At 41.0% G+C, this 27,141-nt stretch overlaps 1 protein-coding gene across 3 annotated transcripts in view; it reads left to right on the top strand.

The window, feature by feature from the left end:
- xylb (xylulokinase homolog (H. influenzae)) overlaps positions 1–27,141 on the top strand; it is a 296,035-nt gene that overhangs the window by 172,899 nt on the left and 95,995 nt on the right. Inside the window, exon 16 of one of the 3 annotated variants that reach the window (XM_087987601.1) lies at positions 11,290–11,940. The exons of the other annotated variants lie outside the window; for them this stretch is intronic. Within the exon in view, the coding sequence (XP_087843727.1) occupies positions 11,290–11,411 (122 nt within the window). The 3' untranslated portion in view covers positions 11,412–11,940. Of the gene's footprint in view, positions 1–11,289; positions 11,941–27,141 lie in introns of those variants that run through there. 3 annotated transcript variants of the gene reach the window in all.

Genomic DNA, 27,141 nt, shown 5'->3' with positions numbered 1-27,141 from the left:
TCCTGGCCCTGGAGGTAATAGGGCAAGGAGGAGGGGAAATTTAGTAAGAAGAACAGAAATTGCTGGAGAAACTCAGCATGTCTGGCAGCATCGGGGAGAGAAAGCAGGGATAATGTCTCAGATCCAGTGACACTTCTTCACAACTGAACAGCAGTCAAGCAGCCAGACCTGTTGAGTGTTTCCAGCAATTTCCTTTTTGTTTCTGATTTCCAGCATCTACAGCTCTGGACTTTTTTTTATTTAGGGGAAATTGAGTTTGATTGGGTGGGGAGGCTAGTGGAGAGGATGGGGCTCTGAAGAACATGGGATGCTCTTTTCTGGTTGGCTACAATGCTGCCAGATTTTACCTGGTGATGCCAGTCTCTCCCACAGCAAGTAAAGTCCCAGTGGCAGAAGGAAGGGGCCTTTTAACTGAGCATTAATTGGTCATCCAAGGGCTTCAATTGACTGGGGTACAGGCAGACCACCTGATACCTTTGCACCGCTGATTAGGTATTCATGGGGCTAACTGGGCTATAGTTTCCTGGCTTTCGTCTTTACCCTTCTTAAAAGATGGAGTGACATGCAATTTTTCAATCCAGAAGAAACCCTTCTGTATCTAGGAAACTGCATAATTGTCCAACCTATTATGTTTCAATGTACTCCCCAACATCCTTTAACACCCTCTGATTGAAGCCATCAGGTCCCAGCAACTTATCACTTTTTAGTTCCATTAATTTCCTCTTTCCCAAAATGTCACTTAATTTTATTCAGTCCCTGTTCCTGATCCACTATTAATTTTCTCAGGTCATCCAGAAAGCTATCCTCCTTTTCTACAGTAAATACTGAGACAAAGTAATTATTCAGCATGTCCTGTCATTTCCCCATTATCATTGACACCATCCCTAATTTTGGGCTATAGTGGGCCAATGTTGCTTCTGATCCCCGCATCTAGCACTTGGTGCTGCTACTAGGGTGTCTGTACATAACACTGATTACAGTTTTAGTTTGTTTATGGTTCCTCAGTTCCACCCATATGGTCTCCACTGAATTCTTTCTCTTCATTATGTCCTCCCATGCCATTGACATAATTTTGTTTTTAATCAGTAAGGCTAGGTGGAGGTATGAGTTTTGAGGAGGATACAAAAGACCTTCAAGTGGTATTGAAGATAGCAAAACACAAACTCTACAGGTCTTCTAAAAGCAGCTACTAAAGAGTGTATATAAAAGACTTATTTATTTATCAAATTTCATGATTTTGGAATGGTCAAAAGTCTTTCACAGCCAATGAAGTATTTTGAGGTTATTGTTGCCTCATACACAGAACAAAATCCCTTAATAAATAGATTAGGTGTTTGGAAGTGATGATTGAGGGATACATATTGCCCAGGACTCCAGAGAAACCTTACTTCCTGTTGCTTGACTAGTGTCAGGCATCATCACCAGTTGGAGGATACATGGACCTCGATTTAACATCTCATCTGAAAATCAGCATCTCTTACGATACAGAGCTCCCTACATTACAATAGTGACTGCACATAGAATGTACTTGATTGACTGTAATTCACTTTGAGACACCTGGTGGTTGTGAAAAGGGCTAAATAAATTCAGCCTTGCTCTTTCCCTCAGTAGAGTACTGGCATTGCCAGTCTAGATTAAGTACTCAAGTCTCGAGTGGTTACAAATTGTAGTGACAGGGACGCCTTCCTCCTTTTCATTTCACTTTTCCACTTTCCATTCTCATTTGCCGACTTCATCTCTTCTGTAAGTGGGTGTATACAAAATCACACTTAACTTTAGTCACCTGAACAACAAAAATGTACACATGATTGATTATTTTAGACAAAATTCAGTGCCTCGGCCATGTACCCAATAATACAATGTCTTAAAATGGTAGGAAGAGGAAAAGGCTGTATATGCCTTTCACCCAATGGAAGATGGTGACAGAGGAAGGCTCCTGGTTGGTCATGGTGAGCCCAGTTGGCAGTGAGACAACAGTAAGATGGCAGTGAGCCCAGTTGGTGCAAACGGTGGTGGGACGGATGGTGAGCCCGGATGGTGGTGTGATGGCTGGTAAGTTCGGTTGGCGGTGAGATAGCTGGTGAGCCCAGATGATGGTGAGACGGACGGTGAGCCCAGATGGTGGTGTGATGGCTGGTGAGCCCAGATGGTGGTGAGACAGATGGTGAGCCCGGTTGGTGGTGAGATGGCTGGTGAGCCCAGATGGTGGTGAGATGGATGGTAAGCCTGGATTGCTGTGAGATGGCTGTTGAGCCCGGATGGCGGTGAGACGGCTGGTGAGCTCAGATGGCAGTGAGAAGACCGATGGTGAGCCTGGATGGTGGTGAGATGGCTGGTGAGTCTGGCTGGTGGTGAGACGGATGGTGATGAAATGGCTGTTGAGTCTGGATGGTGGTGAGATAGATAGTGAGCCCAGATGATGGTCAGTGCAGGCATCTGCGAGCTTGGGAGAGAGATCAAGCCCCCTTTGGGAATCCAGGCCCTTGTGGGAAAACCCAGTAAGGAGTGACCACAGTCTGAAGAAGGACTGTAATTTTGAACGTAACGTTATTCCTTTATTTACCACTTTATACTGAGAAGAACTGTAATGTTGTACTTATTTGTTAATTTTTCCACTTGTACCTAAGAATGTGTACGTAGGTGCTTTGTATCTCAGATAGCACCAGGAGTGGTGACTTTGTACATTTTCCACTGTACTCCTGGATCCCTGTTCTTGAGTACAGGTGACAATAAAACCTAATTCCTGATTCCAAAATAATTAAAGTATAATTGAAGATCAGTAATCAGTTGTGGTTTTATAGTAGGTTGTAATTGAGCTTGAATTCAAGGTGTGACTTGTGATCTTGTCATTCAACAATATTGTATGTTCTCAATTATAACCTATACTACTTCTGCACAGTCACCTTGGTTATTTTCTTTTGCACATCTCTCCTATTTTCCCCTAAAAGCAATGATTCATGCTGGTGTAGATTTCTCTCAGCATCACCAGTCATCCTGTTGCCTTTTCACATTGCCATTCTCGTACATGAGCCCTGGTCGGTTTTGATGTACCATTTGACTGTTTTTAGTTTTTAAAAAATCCACAATGGAAGTTTGTATCAAAAAGAATAGGAATCCATCAAATTGTTATAAAAGCCCAACTAATCTTGGGTGTTTCTGTGTTTTGGCTATTTTGGCCTTACAGACCATGTTAAACTTTATCATCTTACGGCTACTGTTGCTTTGATTTCCATTTTATGTATAACATGGATCCTTTATAAACACTGGGTCTAAATGAGCACTGGCTCAATTTTACATCTTGCATTATAGACAGTAGTGCCATATATTCTGAGGTTTTAAAAGTTTATATTAGGCTGATTGAAGCCCTTCATTACAGTTCAGTTCTTATGGACGTCCTTCTTATCTAAGCGCTTAAAACATAACTCATGACCAAGTGCTGGTTTTGTCACCTTTTTGAGTCAGGGTATCACATTAGGCTGCTTCTAAACCATTGGTACCTTCCTGGAATCCATGAATGTCAATGCTTTGAAAATCATGCTAGTTTTGCTCAACACTCCAGGGTAAACATTACCTATCCTTGAAATGTTATTTATTTTGAGCCCTTTCAGCTTGTTTAAGACATTTTGTTTTTTCCCCTTGGGATGTAAGCGTTGCCAGTAGAAATGTATTGCTTTTCCCTTGTTGTCATAAAATGGAGATGCTACCTCTTGTTGAACTGAAATTCATTGTAGTTTAATACAATTGAATGGATTGCCCATCCACTTCAGAAGGCAGTAAAGAATTGCCAATGTTTGCATGGGATAAGCAAATCAGGTAGACATGACAAGATTGTCTCCTAAAAGATACAATAGCGCCTCGACTCACGAACTTAATCCGTTCCGGGACCCGGTTCACAAACTGAAAAGTTAGCGAATTGAATAAATTTTTCCCATTGTTCGGATAGCGTAAGAATGCTTGGACGTTCACAGCGCACGCGCCAAAGACGAACTGAATGAGATCACGCGGGGCCCTAGAGCTTTTGCGTTCAACAAGCGTGTAGCAAAGCAGAACAATGAAACCACGTGGTCGCACACGGGCTTTTTGTGTTTGTACCTTTGTTCGTACCTTGAATTTCGTACATACGTTGAAGCGAAATTTTACGTACAATCTTGTTCGTAAACCGATTTGTTCGTGAACGGGGTTGTTCATATGTCGAGGCGCGACTGTATAAGTAAATCAGTTGTGGGTTTTAAGGCAATCAGTGGCTTTAGTTTTACTGATACTTGCTTGATGTTTCCAGAATCAACAAATCATTGAATTAAATTCTCAAATTGCCATGGTGATATTGGAAAACATAGACCTACTCATCTAGACCTTTGGATTACTGACCTGTAGTATAACACACTGAGGATAAAATAATAATTGAGAATATTTTGTTCTTTTTCTCGTGATGGTCCTCATTTTTAACATTCTGAATTTTTTTTGGGTAATATGCTTTTATTCATTGATTGTCTTAGCCCTATTTGGTCAACTAGTAAATATAAATCAGCATGTTTCTCTTTGTTCCAATGTTTACTTTCCCTTTTATCCTTGCAAAATTTATGTCTACCCTCTTTAGTTGTAATTTTTAAATCCATTTGGAATAGAGTCCTAGAGTCATTGAGATGTAGTGCACAGATACAGACCCTTTAGTCCAAATCTTTCATGCCGACCAGATATCCTAAAGTAATCTAGTCCCATTTGCCAGCATTTGGCCCATATCTGTCTAAAACCTTCCTATTCGTTCCTATATACCATCTAGATGCCTTTTAAATGTTGTAATTGTACCAGCCTCCACCACCTCCTCTGGCAGCTGATTCCATAGACATACAGACTACCAGCTGCGAGAAAAAGTTGCCCTTTAAGTCCCTTTTAAATCTTTTCCCTCTCACCTTAAACCTATGTCCTCTAGTTTTGGACTCCCCTACCCTGGGAAAAAGACCTTGACTATTGACCCTCATGATTTTATAAACCTTTACAAGATCACCTCACAGCCTCTGATGCTCCAGGGAAAATAGCCCCAACCTATTCAGCCTCTCCCAATAGCTCAACCTCTTCAACCCTTTAATCTGAATTTGCTGATTGTGAGTGCTTAATTATTCTGCATGCCTCGCACTCATCTTTTAAAGTTGTTCCATTTATTTTCGACTGAAATGTTGATGGACATCCTCCTGCCATTCATTTGTTTCATTTGGTTGAAGCTAGCATTTTACCTGGGTGCTGGGAAAATGTAAGCACTAAAAAAAAAGATAAAATAAAGATAAAAAACAAGTGTTAAGGGCATTGTTTATCAATTAAAAAAAAGAAGCTATAAAACTTGTCCAAGTCTTCAACATAATTGAATCATGGATTATGTTAAACTCATGAACATAGGAACAGGAGTAGGCCATAAAGCCCATATAGAATGCTCCACCATTAACGTAGATTATGGCTGTCAATCTACTTCAATTTCACTTTCTTATACTCTCTCCATATTCCTTTATGTCATTGATTTGCAGAAATCTGTTGAGTTTTGAATGTGCGAATGACTAAGCTTCCACAGCCCCTTGGAGAAGAGAATTCCAAAGATTTGCCACCCTGTGATTCAAAGAATTCCTCCTCATCTCAGTCTTATGTGGTTTACCCCATATTATGAGGCTACATCCCCGAATATGGCCTCATCAGCCAGGGAAAAAGTCCTAATTACATCCATTTTGTAAGAATCTTAAAAATTTCAATGGGTTCATTGGTTATTTGAAACTTGTGAGAACATATAACCCAGTTTCCTCAATCTCTCTTCTTAAAACTATCCCAACTTCCCAGGAATTAGTCGAGTGAGATTCTGTTGCATTCTGTCCACGATAAGCATATCCTTCCTTAGGTAGGAAGAGCAAAATTATACACAATAATCTATGTGCGTTCTCACCAAGGCTTTACATAGTTGAAGCAAGATACGCCAGGTGCAATCTCTCCATGTATGCATAGGGTTGAAACTCATCGTTCTGTGGACACTCTCCACCTCACAGTCACTATGTCTCAATTTTTAAAGGTTTTTAAAAATTATTCTTTATTATGCTGATGGGCTATTACAAAAGCCAGATCAAAATGACTATTACCCCCGTTTTGAACCTAGCTGATGTTATTACTGGACCCCATACTGAAATCTGGCTTAATAAATCACATTTTGCTTTATTTAATGAGGTTTTTCACTGAAAGGCAGCATGCAACACTGCAGATTGGGCTTTAGCAATAAAAAGAAAGCTTATTAAGCAAAGAGTATATTAATAAAATAGAATAAAATAAACTATTTATATACAGCATAACTTGGATGATTTTTTAAGTGCATGATGAAATACAATATTCCCTGTATCTCAAGAGCATCTCTTTACAATACTCAAACACCAGAGATAATCTTTTCTCAATCAAATTAATACGTTTAACTTAATTATGACTTTCACTTCCTGGTCTTGAAACATATACTCTTCCTTGTGTATTTGCACAATTGATGTTAGACTGTCTCAGTTTCAGTTAACACTTTCATAGATCTAAACAAATAATTCTGGTCTGAAACTTTCAAACTAAATCCATTACCCTGAGGCCACCTATTTCTTATCTGTTCTAAAATATCCCCTTTCTCAGGAGAAACTAGTTTACATGTCTAACTTTCACCAAAGAACTGAAAACAAAAGGCTTTCCAAGCTAAGGTTTTTTCCTAAGTAAACAAAGAATCAATTCTAGATCCTTCTAACGGTAAGCTTAATGCACTTTGTTATCTACTCTGTTTGCTCATAAGATCTCTCTCAATGCAAATAAATCCCCATTACACTCCAGGAACTATTTCTCTCATACTGTACTGAAAAACAACATGGCTCCACAAATATTGATAGGTTAAGTATTAAAGGAGAACGTGAGGACTGCAGATGTTGAATATCAGGGTCAAAAAGTGTGGCACAGGAAAAGCCCAGCAGGTCAGACAGCATCTGAGGAGCAGTAGAGTCGATGTTTCGGGCATGAGTTCTTCATCAGGAATTAAATTAAGTGTAAACCCTTTCAGACACAATACTGATATTCACATGCTGCACCTCAAGTTGAAAAGCATTCCCAAAGTCTGATTCAGGGAACTGAGCTTGGTTTAATTGAAGAAAAGATTGAACTGGATCATTATCTATAGCTCTAGATGATGAGAGGCATTGATGATTTAAATATGTGAATATTAGTTCATTTATGTTGTAATTTTAATACATACATAAAATTACTAAACCACAAAGCAAAATTAGAGATTAAAATAATTATTTTCCTCACAAAATACATGAAATTCCACTTCCATTCAGATTTCTGTAAGATCAAATTAATATTCAAAAACTCTTTGTAGCTCAGGAATATGTTTCACACAGCTGAACCATTGATAATTATACCTTTTGTTATTTTCTCAATGAAATATTACCACTTTGGCACAGGAGTCTAGTGTACATTGTTGATTTCAGACCTGATTATTTGTTGCTGGTAGAAAAAATATGATTTATAGTTTGGGTTTCTAGCATTTTAATTATCATGATTTCTTTTTGAGAAAGTAAAAGGAAGACTCAATGAGGGTAATGTTGTGGATGTGGGTAGATATAGATTTTCAGAAAACTGATACAATGCACATAACAGGCTTGTGCGGTAAGTTATAGGACATGATATAAAAGAGACAGTAGCCATATGGATACAAAATTGACTGAGTGTTAGGAAACAGAGTAATGGTCAGTCAATACTTTTTGGGCTGGAAGAAGGTTTATAATGGACCTCCCCAGGAATCAGTCTTAGACTCTTGCTTTTCCTGAAATGTATTAATGATCTAGCTCTTGGTGGGCAGGGGACAAGTTCAAAGTCTGTAGATGATATGAAACTTGCAAGAATTGTGAACTGAGAAAAGGATAGTGTCGAACTCCAAAAGGATATTGCAAAGTAGTCAGATAGGTGGCGGAGAAGTGTGAGGTGATGCACTTCGGTAAAAAGAGCATTGAAAGACAATACAAAATAGGGCATACAATTCTAAAGGAGGTGCATGAGCAGAGGGACTTGTGAGAAGTAGTAATTGCTGGGCCCCTTGCCGAGATGTTATTATTATCAATTGCCAAAGGTAAGGTGATGGAAGAATGGAAGTTGGCTAACATGGTGCCACTATTTAGGAAAGGTGATAAGGAAAAGCCAGGAACTATAGACCGGTGAGCCTGACATCACTGTTGGGTAAGTCGTTGGAGGGAATCCTGAGGGACAGAATTTACATGTATTTGGAAAAGCAACGACTGATTAAGGGTGGTCAGCATGGCTTTGTGTGTGGGAAATCATGTCTAACTAAGTTTAGTTTTTTGCAGAAACAACGAAGGAGATTGATGAGGGCAGAATGGTGGAAGTGATCTAAATGGACTTCAGTAAGGCATTCGATAAGGTTCCTCATGGTAGACTAGTTAGCAAGGTTAGGTCACATGGAATACAGGAAGAACTAGCCATTTGGATACAGAACTGGCTTAAAGGTAGAGACAGAGGTGGTGGTGGAGGGTTGCTTTTCAGACTGGAAGCCTGTGACCAGCGGTGTGCCACAAGAATCGATGCTGGGTCCACTGCTTTTCATCATTTATGTAAATGATTTGGATGTGAACATGGTTTGTAAGTTTGCAGATGATACCAAAATTGGAGGTGTAATGGAAAGCAAAGAAGGTTACCTGAGGATACAACGGGGATTTGATCAGATGGGTGACTGGGCCGAGGAGTGGCAAATGGAGTTTAATTTAGATAAATGTGAGGTGCTGCATTTAGAAAGGCAAATCAGGCAGGACTTATACAATTAATGGTAAGATCCTAGGGATGTTACTGAAGAAAGATACCTTGGAGTTCAGATTCATAGTTCCTTGAAAGTGCAGATTTGTAGTTCCTTGAAAGTATAGAAGGCGTTTGGTATGCTTTCCTTTATTGGTCAGTGCATTGAGCATAGGAGTTGGGAGGTCATGTTGCGGCTGTACAGGACATTGGTTAGGCCACATTTGGAATGTTGTGTGTAGTTCTGGTCTCCCTGCTATAGGAAGGATTTTGTGAAACTTGAAAAGGTTCAGAAAAGCTTTAGAAGGATGTTGCCAGGGCTGGAGAGTTTGAGCTATCGGGAGAGGCTGAGTAGGCTGGGGCTGTTTTCCCTGGACTGTCTAAGTTTGAAGGATGATCTTATAGAAGTTTATAAAGTTTTGGGAAGCGCGGATAGGGTAAATAGACATTGCCTTTTGCTCAGGGTTGGGGTAGTCAAAAACTAGAGGGCATAGGCTAAGGTGAGAAGGGAAAGATTTAAAAGGGACTTAATGGGCAACGTTTTCACATAAAAGGTGGTGCGTGTATAGTATGAGCTGTGAGAGGAAGTGGTGGAGGCTGATACAATTACAACTTTAAAGGCACCTGGATGGGTACCTGAATAGGAAGAGTTTAGAGGGATATGAGCCAAATGCTGGCAAATGGGACTAGATTAATTTAGAATGTCTGGTCGGTGTGGACGAGTTGGACCGAAAGGTCAGTTTCCATTCTGTACACCTCTATGACTCTATGACCTGGGTATAGATGTGCACTGATCATTGAAAGTGGCAGGACAGGTGGTGAGAGCAGTTAATAAAGCATACAGTATCTTGGCTTTATTAATTAAGCCATAGAGTGCAAGAGCAAGAAGGTTGAATTTGTACAAGATACTTGTTAGACCCCAGCAGAACTATTGTATACAGTTGTAGACATCACATAGGAAAGATATGAACACAACAACTACACTACGACAGGTACCGATGATTATAAAGAATCCCATACCCAATACTAACAGAACCAACGTTAGATACAAAATACTAAGTAAAGACTACCACAGACATTACATAGGGCAAACTGGAAGAAAACTAGCCATCAGGGTACATGAATGCCAACTCGACACCAAGAGACATGATCAAGTATCACTTGTATCCATACACATGGACAAAGAAGGACACTAATTTGATTGGGACAATATGTCCATCCTAGGACAAGCCAAACAAAGACATGCACAGGAAGTCCTGGACGCCTGGCATTCAACGCAGAACGTCATTCACTAAACTGTTGACCCCATGTACCAATCACTAAGAAACAAAACCGGAAATGATACTACCTACCTCAGCAAACCAGGACACACATGTAGCAAGCAGGAGAGAACAACGACACTAGAAGTGCAGTGATGATGTTGCCTAGTGTGGTGATGAAACATCTGCAAACAAACTTACGAGCTCAGCGAGCACATCAATAATCTCAAGATATGAATGCATTGGAGAGAGTGCAGACGTGATTTACAAGAATGGTTCCAGGAATGAACAACTTCGGTAATGAAGAGAGGAAGACTGAGGAGAGATTTGATCAAGGTTTCTGAAACTATGTGCAGGCTTGATATATAGAGAGGAACTGTTAAGGAACAAGTGACATGCAAAAGAAGCAAGGTTGATATGAGAAAAAATTTTTTGTACGGCGAGTAGATAGGGTACGAAATGCACTGCATGGAAATGTGGTGTTGGCAGATTCGATTGAGGCATTCAAGATTATTTGGATAGAAATAAGGTGCAGGAGTATGTGGAAAAGGCAGGAGCTTGGCACTAGGTAAACATGCTCATTTGAAGAGCTGGTGTAGACACAATGGGCTGAATGGCCTCTTTCTGTGCCATAACAATTCTGTGATATAATCTTTTTGTGGTCATTGGAATGAAGTTCTTCTTTTCATCACTTGCTTATCGTATAGCTTTTTCCTTTTTGTGACAATTATATTATTTTTAATATTTGGTGTTTAAGTAGCTTGTTAGCTGCCTCATAGTTTTCCAAGTTTATTGTTTTTTAAAGATGTACATTCCTGTCACCAAGGTATGCTGACTAGATTTAGTTTCTGAAATTTATGCGCTCAGCATTGTATATAGAAGCTATTGATTTGTTGCTGAAATTGTTTATAATGGAGTAAATAATATTGTACAATGTATGACAATGCAAATCAAAGGCTGAATGTTTATAAAGGGCAACAAGCTTTTTCATTAAATCTCAACAGTCATTCTTTCCAAAAACAAACATTGAAGGACCAAAGGCAACATGAGAAAACATTTATTTTCTTCAGCTTGTGGTTATAATCGGGAATACTTTGCCTAAGATTGTGGTGATTCAGTTGTGGATTTTAAAAGGATTAGTGTCTGAAGGTAAAAGGAATTGCTGGGTTGTAAGGAAATTGCAGAGAGGTGGGATTCGCAGCAAAATGGTTGAAAGGCCTCCTTTATTTTCTAGGTAAAAACAATGACTGCAGATGCTGGAAACCAAATTCTGGACTAGAGTGGTGCTGGAAAAGCACGGCAGTTCAGGCAGCATCCGAGGAGCAGGAAAATCAACCAACCATTCAATGGTTCTAAACAAATAAAATGCTGCTAATCTGTAAACATCAGCTGCTGATCTCTTGCTCCTGTTCAATCTCACTTAAACTGAAATGTGTGTCTATAATGTGACGAAGGGTCTGTCAGTGAAGTGTTCTAATTTTCAGATACATGTACAGAGTACTACTCCCAATGCAGAGCATAATGGTTGAAAATGCTCTTTAAACATAAGAAAAATTCGGAAATTACTCAGTCAGTCAAGCATCTGTGGAGAGAGAAACAAGTAATTTTTTAGGTTGATCATCTTTTGTGTGGTATACAGTTCTTTGTTATTACAAAGTCTTACTGCCCTGATCATTTTGAGCAAGTTCATAGAAAATATGTGCTTCCCTATGGAGAATTAATTTTTATATTGAGTGCCAGTGGAGAGGTTAGTCTTATAGTTTAATTTCCTCAATCTAGCTGTATAAACTTCAGCAGTTCTAAATTTCATCTGAATGTTTGTTGACTGAAATAGGAATGTCTGGAAAAGAAAAAGATTTGCATTTGTATTGTGTGTTTCACAACCTTGGGGTTAAGTGAGATAAACAAACATAAAATAAGCAGAATAAAAAGCAAGCAAGGGGCAAAAAGAAATGTAAGTCACAAAAGGGTGAACAAAGGTCACATCCTTTTCTTTCTCTATTTTGTTTTCATCTTTTGACACTGTGGGGAAGCTGGACTAGTGCCCGGTGAGTTGTTGGCTGCAGTGGTGGTGGTGCCCAGAGTAAGGGCTCCTGGTTACAGTATGCCTGAAGCATGGACTCAGTGGGTCATCAGCTGTAGGTGATGGCAGTGCCCTGAGCAGGGACTCTCGACAATGGCAACGCCTTGCTGTGATGGAGGCAGTAACTGGAGTGGGGACTCCTGGCTATGATAGGCCAGGAATCTGGACTTGGAGACTAGGCAGCCTTTGGCCGCGGTGGTAATGGTGCCTGGAGTATGAACTTCTGTCTGTGGTAGGCCTGAAGCATGGACTCCTGGACTCAGCAGGTGGTTGGCTGTGACGATGGTGATACCTAGAGTGGGGAATCTAGGCAATGGCAGCAGGTGGCACAATGGCTCAGTGGTTAGCACTGCTGCCTCACAGCGCCAGGGTGTGATGCCAGCCTTGGGTGACTGTCTGTGTGGAGTTTGCACAGCCTCTCCGTGTCTGTGTGGGTTTCCTCCCATATCCAACGATGTGCAGGTCAGGTGAATTGGCCATTCTAAATTGCCCATAGTGTTAGGTGCATTAGTCAGAGGGAAATGGGTCTGGGTGGGTTACTCTTTGAAGAGTCGATGTGGACTTGTTGGGCCGAAGGGCCTGTTTCCACACTGTTGGGAATCTAACCATCTAATCTCAGGTCGCAGTCATGGAGGTGGTGCCTGGAGTGTAGGCCTGAAGCACAGGGTCTCCTTGAACAGAGACCTTGCTTGAAGCCCTGGAACCCTGTGTTTGGATACCCCTTGTACAGAAGATGATATATTTATATAATTTCTTTTTATTCTTCTGTAACTCAAAATGGTGCTGGATTATGGCAACAACACACTTTTCACTATATCTTTCTAGATATCTATGACAATAAATAACTCATAAATAGAAAGGAAAATTAAACAGAAAATCAATTAGCAATCTGTTGTGCTGGAATTAAATAGAAAATGGTAAAATGCCAGCATCTGTAAAGGGGAAAGGCAGGATTTAAAACACTTTCTGTCTGTTTCACAATGGAGGGATCTGGGAATGTACCCAGCATGTTATCTGGGGCAGTGGTGGTGTAGTGACAATGTCACTGAACTAGTAATCTAGAAACGGGGGTGATGTGAAATGTGGATGGCAAAATTTGAATTCAATGAAAAAAAACCTGGAATTAAAAAAAAACAAATATCTTGCTTAATGACTGTGTAACTCCTGTCAATTATTGTAAAAACTTACCTGGTGCATTAATGTTCTTAAATCTGCCATCCTTACCTGGTTTGACCTACGTGTAACTTTTAACTGGCCTTCGGGCAATTAGAGATGGGCAATAAAAGCTGGCCTAGCTAGCAATGCCCACATCCCGTGACTGAATTTTTAAAAGAAAACTGTTCATCCTGGATTGGGATTCTGGATGGTACTTAATAATGTCAAACCTCCAACCTGTTTTCTGTTTGCCAAAAACATTTTGTGAACCATCCTTTATTGATAGATGTTTCCAAAAGAGCAACTGTTTTTATTATTTCATGGAAGTAAGATATAGGGGTATAGGTGTTGCTGGCCAGGTCACCGCTTGTCGAATTGCTGTTCAGTTCTTGAACTTCTCTACTCCCTTTGACACAGGTATATCCAAGGCACCTGACAGAATTCTCACCAGTTCTGTTTCATTAATTCCCTATTGTGAAATCTGTTCCTATGAGAATCAGGCATACGTTCTTATCAGATCCATATGTAATTCCTGCTGAAAATGTGGGTGTCAACTGAGGATAGATTGAGAAGTTTGGTTGGTTTAACCCAATATGGAAAGGCCTAGTGTTGCCAACTGTGACTGACCTAATCCACACCGACCCTCCTGAACTAGTCAAAAAGCGTTTTTGTTTCTTAGACATGTGTCCCATTAATTGTTATAAATAGTGGGAGGCCCTAGCATAGTGGTAATGTCACTAGCAGTCCAGAATATAAGACTTATGCTTTGGAGTTACGTGTTCAAATCCCAAGATGGTGAAATTCAGATGACAAAATTTAATAAAACCTAATCAAACAACAACTATGTGACCACTATTAATTATCGTTAAATTCTCTTTAGGGAAGGTAATTTACCATCCTTACTTTGTTTAGACGACATGTGATTCCAGCAATGCAATTGACTCTTAACTGCTCTCTGGACGATTAGGGATGTGCCATAAATGCTAGCTTAGCCAGCAATGCCCACATCCCATGAATAAATTTTGTTTTTAAAAGTACCCCACATGATGAAAGAAACATTGCTTTTCATGTCTGTCTGATTTTCCTCTTGGATTTCTTCTGGCTATTAATTTTTATTTCCCTGAAAGCAGCAGGACATTCCCAGTAATTGTGGGATATTCCTAAGGGCAAACCTGGAGAGTTAAGACCCTCAGTTGGAGGCTCACTATATGTATGGTGATATGTCTCTGAAGATACAGTATTGAGTTTGCATCCCCAGGAAAGGAGGGGCGAACATCCAAAATTAAAACAAATCTCAAGGGTTCACCATGAGGGATATTAGAGAATGAAAGAGCCTACCAGTTTCCAGGCTGCCAGAGGCTCTGGAATGGATTGATCAGCCTCTGCACAGTGGCTGATGGAATACAATTTATCAGGAGCTGAAAGTGGTGTAAAAATGAGTTTTCAGTTTGCAGCTGTTTTGGAGAGAAAGCCAGGCAAAGATTTATACAGTAAACTGTTGTCCACGTCCTGGCTGGAAAGCATCTGTGGAAAGGAAATTGATTACATTTCAGTGAAGTAAAGAAAGCTGGTTGTGGAGCAGTCATAGTAAAAATAATAGGCAAGCAATTAAGCTGTCAAATACAATTACCATTTGTATAAAATCAGTTCAGATTCTCCCTCCCGCCGTTTGATAGCAGCAGTAATTAGCCATTGACTTTGCTGCAAGACACATTTTAATTCCATAAATCAGTGCAGTATTGGGGCTGTAGCTATTAGGATGATTTAATTAGGCCGAATGTCTTACATGGGAATGAGGATTGCTAAACACACACATACACCTGCCGACTTTTATAAAGTTGGTTGTCACAATACAGATTTGTTTATTACTGGTGTCAGCTTTGTCTTGAAAAAAAAATTATTGGTGATGTTTTTATATTAATGTACATGTGGGCTTTCTGTTTTGAAAGCTGCATTGGCCAGTCACTTCAACTTTGCCTGTGGCGCTAATGTTTCCTCAGCTCACTGGAGTGCCACAATGTGTCTCATCAGTGCAGTGTCAAATCCTGTCTCCCAGTCATCCTATTGATTTTGTTCTCTTCCTCTGTACACAAACTGTAATCACTCGCAAAAAAAAAAGCAAACCAACAAATCAATTAAATAAATCATTACCTGAATGCTATAATTTATCATTGTACCCTTAAGCATAAATGTAAGTAGATTAGATAAATTCATATACATTGTTATCTGGTGCTTCTTTCCAAAGGCTTAACATCTCTGCTTGTCACCAATAATAATATTTTGGATGGTTATTACCTTTCTGTGCCTCTGTTTATGTGAAAAATTTCATATCAATGTAGACAAAGTATTTCCCATTATTCCTTTCCTCTGCTTTTCAGCTTTCACTTCCCTAGTTATTTCTGTTTTGGTGTGTTTCTTTCCACCTTTGTTTGATAGGATGTAACAGTCAGCCCAAGAGACTCTCTTCATGGCTGTCAGCTTTCTTATTGTGAGACTTGTTCTCTGCTGATCCTTTTAGTTTAAGTCATGGTCGCAATTGGTGCTGGCTCATTGATGGCTGACATTGACCAGTGGTGAGTGTGCTGAATGACAAAAAAGTTTACTGGGAAAGTGTGCAGAGAATATTGACCTTCAGAGCAGGCTAACTAGGGAGAGGTGTTGACCGGTGGGTACAATGACTAATGGATGCATTAACTGATGAACCAAGAACAGTATAGCACAGGAAGAGGCCCTTCAGCTCACCAAGACAGCAATGACACGTGGAGTCATCGAGACGTACAACATGGAAACAGACCCTTTGTTGCAGCTCAGCCATGCTGACTGAATATTCTAAATCAATCTAGTCCCATTTGCCAGCATTTGATCCATATCCCTCTAAACCCTTCCTATTCATGTACCCAACCAGATGCCTTTTAAATGTTATAATTGTACCAGCCTCCACCACTTCGCTGGCAACTCACCACCACCCTCTGCATGAACAGCAGTCCCTTAAGTCCCTTTCCGCTTTCACCTTAAACTTATGTCCTCTAGTTATGTCCTAACCTGAGGAAAAGACCTTGGCTATCCACCTTACCATGCCTCTCATAATTTTAAAAACATCTCTAAGCTCCCACTCAGCCTCCGACGCTGCAGGGAAAATAGCCCCAGTCTATTCAGCCTCTCCAATCCCAGTAACATTCTTGTAAATCTTTTCTGAACCTTTTCAAGTTTCGCAATATCCTTCCTATGGTAGGGAGACTATAATTCAATGCAGTATTCCAAAAGTGGTCTAACCAATGTCCTGTACTGCTGCAACATGATCTCCCAGTTCCTATACTCAGTGCACTTTCCAATAAAGGCAAGCGTACCAAATGCCTTCTTTCCTACCCTGTCTACGTTTAACTCGCCTTTCAAGAAACTACGCACCTACACCCAAGGTCTTTTGATGCCTTTCTAAACTAAAATCCTTTTGCCATGACACCAATATCCCTCAATTCCCTGCCAATTCATTTCTCATGTGGAGGTGCCGATGTTGGACTCGGGTGTGCAAAGTCAGAAGTCACACGACATCAGGTTATAGTCCAACAGGTTTACTTGAAATCATCTGATGAAGGAGCAGCGCTCCAAAAGCTTGTGATTTCAAATAAACCTGTTGGACTATAACCTGGTGTCATGTGACTTTATTCATTTATCTGTCATGATGCTTCTTAAACACCACTTACTCTTGCAGAACATTCCAGACACTTACCACTCTCTCTATGTAAAACCTTGCCTTTCACATCTCCCTTAAACTTACCCCCTTTTACCTTAAACCTATGTTCCCTCGTGATTGACATTTCTACCCTGGGAAAAGGACTCTGACTGTCCATTCTACCTATGCCTCTCATAATTCTGTAAACTTCAATCAGGTTGTCCCCTCATCCTTCAAAAGTCAGGTGAAAGCAAGGATCCACACAATCATCAAAGCTTTTTCTCTAGCTTATCAGGGCCACACTCTCACAGATCTGTAAAGGACCTCTTCTCTTCTTCATCCTGAGAAAGATCCAAATACTTTTTCTCTAGCTTATCCTCGTTACGTCCACCCCCCACCAACCCACCCTCCACTCCCGGCATCTTCCCTTGCCACTGCAAGAGGTGTAAAACATGCACCCACATCTCCTCCCTCACCTCCATCTAAGGCCCCAAAGGATCCTTCCACATCCGGCAGTGATTTTCCTGCACATCCAAACATCTCATCTACCTTGTCCGTTACTCTCAATGTGGTCTCCTCTCCAATGGGGAGACAGGACGCTAACTTGCGGAACGTTTCAGGAAACATCTCTGAGACATGCACTAAACAACCCCACCGCCCTGTGGCTGACCACTTTAACACCCCCTCCCACTCTACCAAGGCCATGCAAGTCCTGAGCCTTCTCCACCTCCAAATCCAAGCTACTCGATGCCTGGAGGAGGAACACCTCATCTTCCGCCCTGGGACCCACCAACCACAAGACATCAACGTCGATTTCTCCAGTTTTCTCATCTTCCCTCTCCCCACCTCATCCCAAGTCCAACCGTCCAACTTGGCATCGCCCTCTTGAACTGTCCTACCTGTCCATCTTCCTTCCCACCCATCCGCTCCAAGCTCCCCTCTGACCTATCACCATCATACCCACCTGCATCTACCTATTATCTTCCCAGCTACCTTCTCCCAGCCCCACCTCCACCCTCCTATTTATCTCTCAGCCTCCATCCCTCCCCCACATTCCCGATGAAGGGCTTATGCCTGAAATGTCGACTCTGTTCCAGGATACAAATGCTACAGGAAGGATAGAAAGGGAGGCAAGAGAGGAGGGGGAGTGGCATTTTTGATAAGGGATAGCATTACAGCTGTGCTGAGGGAGGATATTCCCGGAAATACATCCAGGGAAGTTATTTGGGTGGAATTGAGAAATAAGAAAAGGATGATCACCTTATTGGGATTGTATTATAGACCCCCCCAGAGGGAAATTGAGTAACAAACTTGCAAGGAGATCTCAGCTACCTGTAAGAATAATAGGGTGGTTATGGTAAGGGATTTTAACTTTCCAAACATAGACTGGGACTGACATAATGTTAAGGGGTTAGATGGAAAGGAATTTGTTAAGTGTGGACAAGAACATTTTCTGACTCCATTACTCTATTTGGATGTATCTACTAGAGAAGGTGCAAAACTTGACCTACTCTTGGGAAATAAGGCAGGGCAGGTGACTGAGGTGTCAATGGGGGAGCACTTCAGGAAGGGCTTATGCCCGAAACGTCGATTCTCCTGTTCCTTGGATGCTGCCTGACCTGCTGCGTTTTCCAGGAACACATTTTCAGCTCTGATCTCCAGCATCTGCAGCCCTCACTTTCTCCCCTCAAAGATCAGCAAGGCGGCCTTTGTGTGGTACCACAGAAAATAGGGAAGAAACTAAACGAGTAGTTTGCATCAGTATTTACTGTGGAAAAGGATATGGAAGATATAGACTAGAGGGAAATAGATACATAGAACATAGAACATAGAAAAATACAGCGCAGTACAGGTCCTTTGGCCCTCGATGTTGCGCCGATCCAAGCGCACCTAACCTACACTGGCCCACAATCCTCCATATGCCTATCCAATGCCCGTTTAAATGCCCATAAAGAGGGAGAGTCCACCACTGCTACTGGCAGGGCATTCCATGAACTCATGACTCGCGGAGTAAAGAATCTACCCCTAACATCTGTCCTATTGCAAGATGGTAACATCTTGCAAAATGCCCATATTACAGAAGAGGAAGTGCTGGATGTCTTGAAATGGTTAAAGGTGAATAAATCCCCAGGACCTGATCAGGTGTAGCCGAGAACTCTGTGGGAAGCTAGAGAAGTGATTGCTGGGCCTGTTGCTAAGATATTTGTGTCATCGATAGTCACAGGTGAGGTGTCGGAAGACTGGAGGTTGGCTAATGTGGTGCCGCTGTTTAAGAAGGGCGGTAAGGACGAAGCAGGGAACTATAGACCAGTGAGCCTGACGTCAGTGATGGGTAAGTTCTTGGAGGGAATCCTGAGGGACAAAATGTACATGTATTTGGAAAGGCAAGGACTGATTAGGGATAGTCAACACGGCTTTGTGCGTGGGAAATCATGTCTCACAAACTTGATTGAGTTTTTTGAAGAAGTAACAAAGAGGATAGATGAGGGCAGAGCGGTAAATGTGATCTATATGGACTTCAGTAAGGCGTTCGACAAGGTTCCCCATGGGAGACTGGTTGGCAAGGTTAGATCTCATGAAATACAGGGAGAACTAGCCATTTGAATACAGAATTGGCTCGAAGGTAGAAGACAGAGGGTGGTGATGGAGGGTTGTTTTTCAGACTGGAGGCCTGTGACCAGTGGAGTGTCACAAGGATCAGTGCTGGGTCCTCTACTTTTTGTCATTTACATAAATTATTTGGCTGCGAGCATAAGAAGTACAGCTATTAAGTTTGCAGATGACACCAAAATTGGAGGTGTAGTGGATAGTGAAGAAGGTTACCTCAGATTATTACAGGATCTTGACCAGATGGGCCAATGGGCCGAGAAGTGGCAGATGGAGTTTAATTCAGATAAATGCGAGGTGCTACATTTTGGGAAAGCAAATCTTAGCAGGTCTTATACACTTAATGGTAAGGTCCTTGGGAGTGTTGCTGAACAAAGAGACCTTAGAGTGCAGGTTCATAGCTCCTTGAAAGTGGAGTCGCAGGTAGCTAGGATAGTGAAGAAGGCATTTGGTTGCTTTCCTTTATTGGTCAGAGTATTGAGTACAGGAATTGTGAGGTCATGTTGCAGCTGTATGGAATATTGCTGAGACTACTTTTGGAATATTGCGTGCAGTTCTGGTCTCCTTCCTATCGGAAAGATGTTGTGAAACTTGAAAGGGTTCAGAAAAGATTTACAAGGATGTTGCCAGAGTTGGAGGATTTGAGCTATAGGGAGAGGCTGAACAGGCTGGGGCTGTTTTCCCTGGAGCGTGAAGTCTGAAGGGTGACCTTATAGAGGTTTACAAAATTATGAGAGGCATGGATAGGATAAATAGACAAAGTCTTCTCCCTGGGGTTGGGGTGTCCAGAACTAGAGGGCATAGGTTTAGGGTGAGAGGGGAAAGATATAAAAGGGACCTAAGGGGCAACTTTTTCACGCAGAGAGTGGTACGTGTATGGAATGAGCTGCCAGAGGAAGTGGTGGAGGCTGGTACAATTGCAACATTTAAGAGGCATTTGGATGGGTATATGAATAGGAGGGGTTTGGAGGGATATGGGCTGGGTGCTGGCAGGTGGGACTAGATTGGATTGGGATATCTGGTCGGTATGGATGGGTCGGACCGAAGGGTATGTTTCCATGCTGTACATCTCTATGACTCCTGCTCCTCAGATGCTGCCTGACCTGTTGTGCTTTTGCAGCACCACAATTTTCGTCCCTGTAAACAAACCAAGTTTGTCCAATCTCTGCTGATAGTTAATACTCTCCAAAACAGGCAACATCCTGGTAAATTGTTTCTGTATTGTCTCTAAAGCCATCTTATCCTCTTGCCTTGTGAGGACCAGAATTTAATGTAATGTTCCAAAGCTGAATGCGTTAACTGACAGAATGTGCTCAGAGTGATGATCAGTGGAGAGAGTTGACCATGGAGCAGGCTGACCATTGGAGACATCGACCAGAGGAGGGAGATAACTGTTAACGTGAAACACTTTAAAATCAGTGAGACCAGTTAAGAGAAAAATGGTTTAATGTTTCTTCATGCTAAGTGTAACAGTAATGTGAAACTCCCACAGCCAATAGTAGAAGTTATCTGAACTAATAACTTTAAATCTTGTGATCATTAGAGTATTATTAGCCAGGAGAAGTAAAAAGGACCTTGCTGTTCGCAGTAACATCTTGAGAGCAATTTTCTTTAAAACTTGAGCAGAAATATTTACAGTGAAGGAGTGCAAAATTTCTTTATTTTGGGTTTGATGAATAACATTTGCTTTTGATTTGCTAAAATGTGAATTGTTAGTCAGATGTTGCATTGTTTTGTACGGAAAGGATGTGCAGATGTCATTTCTTAGGACTTCATTCAGTAGCTATGTGCTCCAGGCAAGAGAGGTCTTTATAGGGAATTGTTAGCTCAAATATGTTTTGATCTCTCTATGCCCAGAGAGAGTGACAAAGTAATGGAAGCCCTGGGTAACATCACGTTCCTTGAATAAGTTTGACTTTCTACCTGACTGATTCTTGCCACCGTCTGTGTCAAAACCTTGCCTGTCACATCTCCTTAAAACTTTACCTTCAACCTATGTCTCCTAATAATTGACATTTCTACCCAGGGAAAATGACTCTGACTATCCATTCAAACTATGGCGCTCACAATTTTGTAAACTTCTTTCAGATCGTCCCTCATCCTTTGACCTTCAAGTAAAAACAATCCAAGTTTGTCCAGTCTCTGCTGATAGCTAATACCCTACAAAGCTGAGATGCTGGAACTCCAGTACAGGATTGAAAGAGTATGACACTATTGAAGTTGCCATTTTTCAAATGAAACTGAGGTCTTGTTAAATTTCTTAGGCGGATGTAAAAAATGCAACATTATTTCAAGAAACAGCAAGAAAGCTAACTGCTAACTAATGTTTATCAGTCAACAATATCCCTAAACAGATGATCTGGTAATGAAGGTATTCCTCCTTGTAGGAGATTGCTATGTGCATATTGGCTGCCATTTTTTAATTCATTTATGAGGTGTGGGCATTGCTAGCTGGGCCAGCCTTTGTCCCTAGTTGCCACTGAGAAAGTGATGGTGAGCAGCTTTCTTGAACTGCTGCCTTCCACCTGCTGTGGGTTGACCCACAATGCCCTTAGGGAGGGAATTCCAGGATTTTGAATCAACGACGGTGAAGGAACAGTGAAATACTTCCAAGGCAGGATGGTGAGTGGCTTGGAGAAGAGCGTGAAGGTAGTGGTGTTCCTACCTTACAAAAGTGACTGTACTGTAAAAGTGTTTTATTGGTTAAAAAGCAATTTGCCAATCTGATGGTTGTAAAAACTTTTATATCTTCTTCTTACATCTTCAGTAGATGCTTTGTTAGGCTGAAAATGAAGCAAGACTCAAGTGGTTAAAGCATAAGGGATACTTATCTTTATTAGCTGAGGCATAGAATTTAAGAGCAGGAAGGTTATGGTGGAACTGTATAAAACAGTGATTAAGCCACCGTGAGAGTATTGTGTGCAGTTTTGGAATTCACATTATAAAAGGGATGTGATTGTACTGGAGAGAGTGCCAAGGAGATTTACCAAGATACTTGCTTGACTGGAGAGTTTTAGTTATGAGAGAATGGATAGTTTTGTTTGTCGTTTGTATAAATTATTTGGATAAGAATATAGAAGGCATGGTTAGTATATTTGCAGATGACGCCAAAGTTGGTGGCAAAATAGACAGTGAAGAAGGTCTCCTAAGATTATAAAGAGATCTCGGTCAAATGGTTAAATGGTCAAGAAATGGAAGATGGAGTTCAATCTGGATAAGTGTGAGGTATTGCATTTTGGTACAACCAACAAGGGTAGGGCTTATACAAAATTAATGGTAGGGCCTTAGGTAGTGTTGTAGAACATAGGGATCTAGGGTGCAGGTACATAATTCTTTGAAGTTTGCATCACAAAAAGACAGGATAGTTCAAAAGGTGTTTAGAACACTTGCCTTCGTTGCTCAGTTCTTTGAGTATAGGAGTTGAAAATAATGAGGGTATAGATAGAGTTAATGGTAGTTGACCTTTCCCTAGGCTGGGTGATTTTAAGTGGTGAGGTGCCGGTAGACTGGAGGTTGGCTAACGTGGTGCCACTATTTAAGAAATGTGGTAAGGAAAAGCCAGGGAACTATCGACCGGTGAGCCTGACATCAGTGGTGGGCAAGTTGTTGGAAGGAATCCTGAGATTAGATTAGATTCCCTACTTTTGCTATAAATTCTGTGTCTTACAATTGTGTCCTCCATGAAGGAGCAGTGCTCCGAAAGCTAGTGCTTCCAATTAAACCTGTTGGACTATAACCTGGTATTGTGTGATTTTTAACTTAGATCTCATGAAATACAGGGAGAGCTAGCCAATCGATACAGAACTGGCTTGAATGTAGAAGATAGAGGGTGATGTTAAGGGTTGCTTTTCAGACTGGAGGCCTGTGACCAGCGGTGTGCCGCAAGGATTGGTGCTGGGTCCACTGCTTTTCGTCATTTATGTAAACGATTTGGATGTGAACCTAGAAGGTATGGTTAGTAAGTTTGCAGATGATACTAAACTTGGAGGTGTAGTGGATAGTGAAGAAAGTTACTCACATGGGAAGTGTGAGGGGCTGCATTTTGGAAAGGTAAATCAGAGCAGGACTTATACACTTAATGATAAGGTCCTGGGGAGTGTTGCTGAATAAAGAGACCTTGGAGTGCAGGTCTTGGTTCCTTGAAAGTGGACAAAGTTAAAAATCATACAACATCAGGTAATAATCCAACAGGTTTATTTCAAAGCATTAGCTTTTGAAGCGCTGCTCCTTCATCAGGTGGTTGTGGAGCAGGACCAGAAGACACAGAATTTATAACAAAAGGGTTACAGTGTTATGGATATCTAATGGTATATTAAACAAATTTAGATTAACTCTTGCATCTTTTAGGATGGGATATGCTGGTTTAGGCTCTTTAAAATGTAAATTCAAAAACTCCTTTTAAGTTACATTCTCAAGGTGGTTTCAGTTTATCTAACAATAGGTGTTATCTTAGTTCAGACAATGTATTAAAGGTGTGAACTTAAAGTCTTTCCCAATGTTGAGTTGGTTTTATTTCTAAAGTGGGGCTTTCAGAATCCTACATGGATTTATGCAGTTTTTGAGCAAAATAAAATGTAATTCTGCAACGACAGGTCCACCCATAAATATATATGTGTGCGCATGCAGGGGAGACAGCATGGGTGTATCTGAATGTATGCAGTGAAAGAGTGTGCGTATGTGTGTAAACTTGGCCAAGTATGTGTGTGGGTGTGATGGGGCATAAGTGTGTGTGTGTGTGTGTGTGTGTGTGTGTGTGTGTCCGTGTGTGTGTGTGTGTGTGTGTGTGTCCCTTTGTTCTGTTCAAACCAATCGTAGATGAGCATACCTTGCTGCATCAGACAAACATTTCCATTTTTCTCAGCAGTCACCTTTTACTATTTACAATATATTTGGAATATAGCCATTATACATCCAATAAACAAAGCCAAGTTGGACAGCAAACTGTCATTGGTTTAGCAATGTTGGTATGCTGATAGAGTTAGCACATTCTAGGGCCTTTGAGTTGGTGACCTTGTCCTGTCAAGAGAAGATGTATCTTAGTCAGTGGGAGTGTAAATAATTCTGATTTTTATCCTGTCCAGCATATGTTGACCAAGTATCACTTGAGGAGTGTGCTGAGGGCACAGGACATACCAGTTGCCATGCAAGCAATAATTTCAGAACAAACTGACAAATTGAGGCAATTGTGAAACTGAGAAATGTGAACCTATCAACAATCTTCAATGTGACATTATTAATGCTGAAAGATGGCACCGGGTCAACATCCTAAACCCGAACTGTTGCCTTCCTGATGCTGATGATCAAACCAAACTTTTTACAGGTGGTGACCCATTTGCTGTTGTAAATGTTCCCCAATGTGGAACACTGGTGCAACATCAACATGGTGCCTGATGAGGACTTAGTGTAACTTTGTCTTGGATTTCAGGTGTGCAAGGCTGAACAGTTATCCATCAGTTTTAGTACATAAGTAGGCATCCTGTACAGATGACATGAAGGCATATCACAGCAACAAAGAAAAGAATATGCCAAAAAGCATCGGTGCCCGAACATGGCTACCTTGTTTGATTCCACTGCAGACAAAAGAAGTGTTCCAATATCACTTCTTTGTAGTTGACCTTGTCTATCATATCAATGAAAATAAATGACATTGAATAGCTGCGGCAAGTGGTCTGCTTTGTCTAGTAGCTTGGTTTAATGCCTTGGTGAAATTGATGAAGGCAATATATAGTGGTGCCCTTTGTTCCCAGCATTTCTCTTGTAGCTCTCTGACAGAAGATTGTGTCAATTACAGTATGTCTTCCATTTCTGAAACCACATGGAGATCCAGGTTTAGCTAAACTCCACAGTCTGCTAAGGGCAACATGAGCAAATACTTATCACACAGTGCTTAGCCGGGGTGATACCCCAAGAGCTGTTTTTATTGCTCAGTGTCCTTGCTGGGTCACAAACTTTGCTACACATATCCTGCCCTCTCCCTCCAGCAGAGACAGAAAACTTGTCACAGATGCCACAGAAATGCCAGTTTCCCATGCCAGATAGGTTCCGACATTTGGCATTAGCACTGGAGCTTTTCGCATGGCAAGCGAATCAATAACTGTGCTAATCTCCTTCACTGTGGATTCAGTATCCGGTTCTGCTATAATAGATCTACTTTCTGTGATTGGGGTTGCTGGGAATTTGAATTAACCACAGAAAGTGGAAAAAAAACTCAATAGATCAGATAGAATTTATGGAGACAGACATGAAATTAACATTTCAATGTCCATCCCTTTCGTCAGAACCCATTGGTACCAAATGGTGGAGGCTGAAAATGAGAAACAAATTGAAAACTCGCAAACTCTTTTCACCTACTCACTAAATGCATCACATTGACCAGTTGTATACATTTCTCACCTTCCAAACACAGTTCACCCATAAACAGTGCAAGGGAATCTGTTTATTTTTTTCAAATTGAATACCATTGGCATGGTACCTACCTTGGCATCAAGACTGAATTGCAGATGGGATTGAGCCCTGTTTGAAGATTGTGAAGCAATGCAGGTCAGCAATGTGCCTGTATAGTAACAGCACAAAGCATCACCACTTGAAAGTGAGTCCATGTGAGGAGTTTGGTCTGAGCAGTAATTGTTGACTGAGTTCAGCTGGGAATTGGAACTTGGGAAGTATCCAGTAAGCAGTGGTTGTTGGCTCAGTGCAGTTATGAAACTGTGACCTTGCCTATGAATGGACATTGGAATACAGCCTGGCCAATTCAGTGGAACACAGTCGCAGAAGTTACAAAACAAAAGTTATTGGTCATCACAAAATTGGTTCGAGTTCAGAATTGATACTTGGACTTGCTGAAGTTAAGGTGAATAGAATCCCGTGGTGAATTTTACTCTACTAATTGAAAAGCTTTGTTAATTGCAGTTTCTCTTTCCTGTGGAGGTCACATTTACCCCTAAGTGATTTTTAGTAATTAACCAAGGTTAGGTTAATAGCATTTACAGAAATGTTGAAGATAGAGTTAAAAACAGATATATTAACGGCAATAGTTCAGTGTTTGGGATCAGAAGGTGAACAGGAGTTGACCATTCAGCCCCACGAGCCTGTTCCACCATTCAATGAGATCTTTGCTGATGGCCTGACTCTGTGTACTAGCCTTTGGCCCAAATCCCTCAATACCTTTGCTTAACAAAAAGTTAGCTTTCACAGATTTAAAATTAATAACTAATTGCTGTTCCTGAAAGAGAGTTCCAAACATCTACCATCTTTTGTGTGTAGGAGTGCTTCCTACCATCTCTCCTAAATGTTCTGGCTCTAATTCTCAGACTATGCCCCCAGTTTTTAGAATTCCCAACCAGTGGAAATAGTTTATCTACACTTTCTTTTTGTGTTAATATCTTGAAGACTTCAATCAGATCACCCCAACCATCTAACTTTTAGGGAAAACACCTAATTTTTATCATCTCTCCTTATATCCTATACCTGAAGTCCACGTTTCATTCTTTTTAACTTGAAGAATCTAACCAAAGTACAACATGGCTTGCATTAGCTAGAACTCAGCTGCAAATGAAGCAGCTTAGACTAGA

The sequence above is a fragment of the Chiloscyllium plagiosum genome, unplaced genomic scaffold, assembly GCF_037043375.1.
Source record: "Chiloscyllium plagiosum isolate Xiang-an unplaced genomic scaffold, Cpla_swu_hap1 HiC_scaffold_5, whole genome shotgun sequence".
Classification (NCBI taxonomy): domain Eukaryota; kingdom Metazoa; phylum Chordata; class Chondrichthyes; order Orectolobiformes; family Hemiscylliidae; genus Chiloscyllium; species Chiloscyllium plagiosum.
The sequence above is the reverse complement of the archived record's forward strand: the minus strand, read 5'-3'. Positions and strand labels throughout refer to the sequence as shown.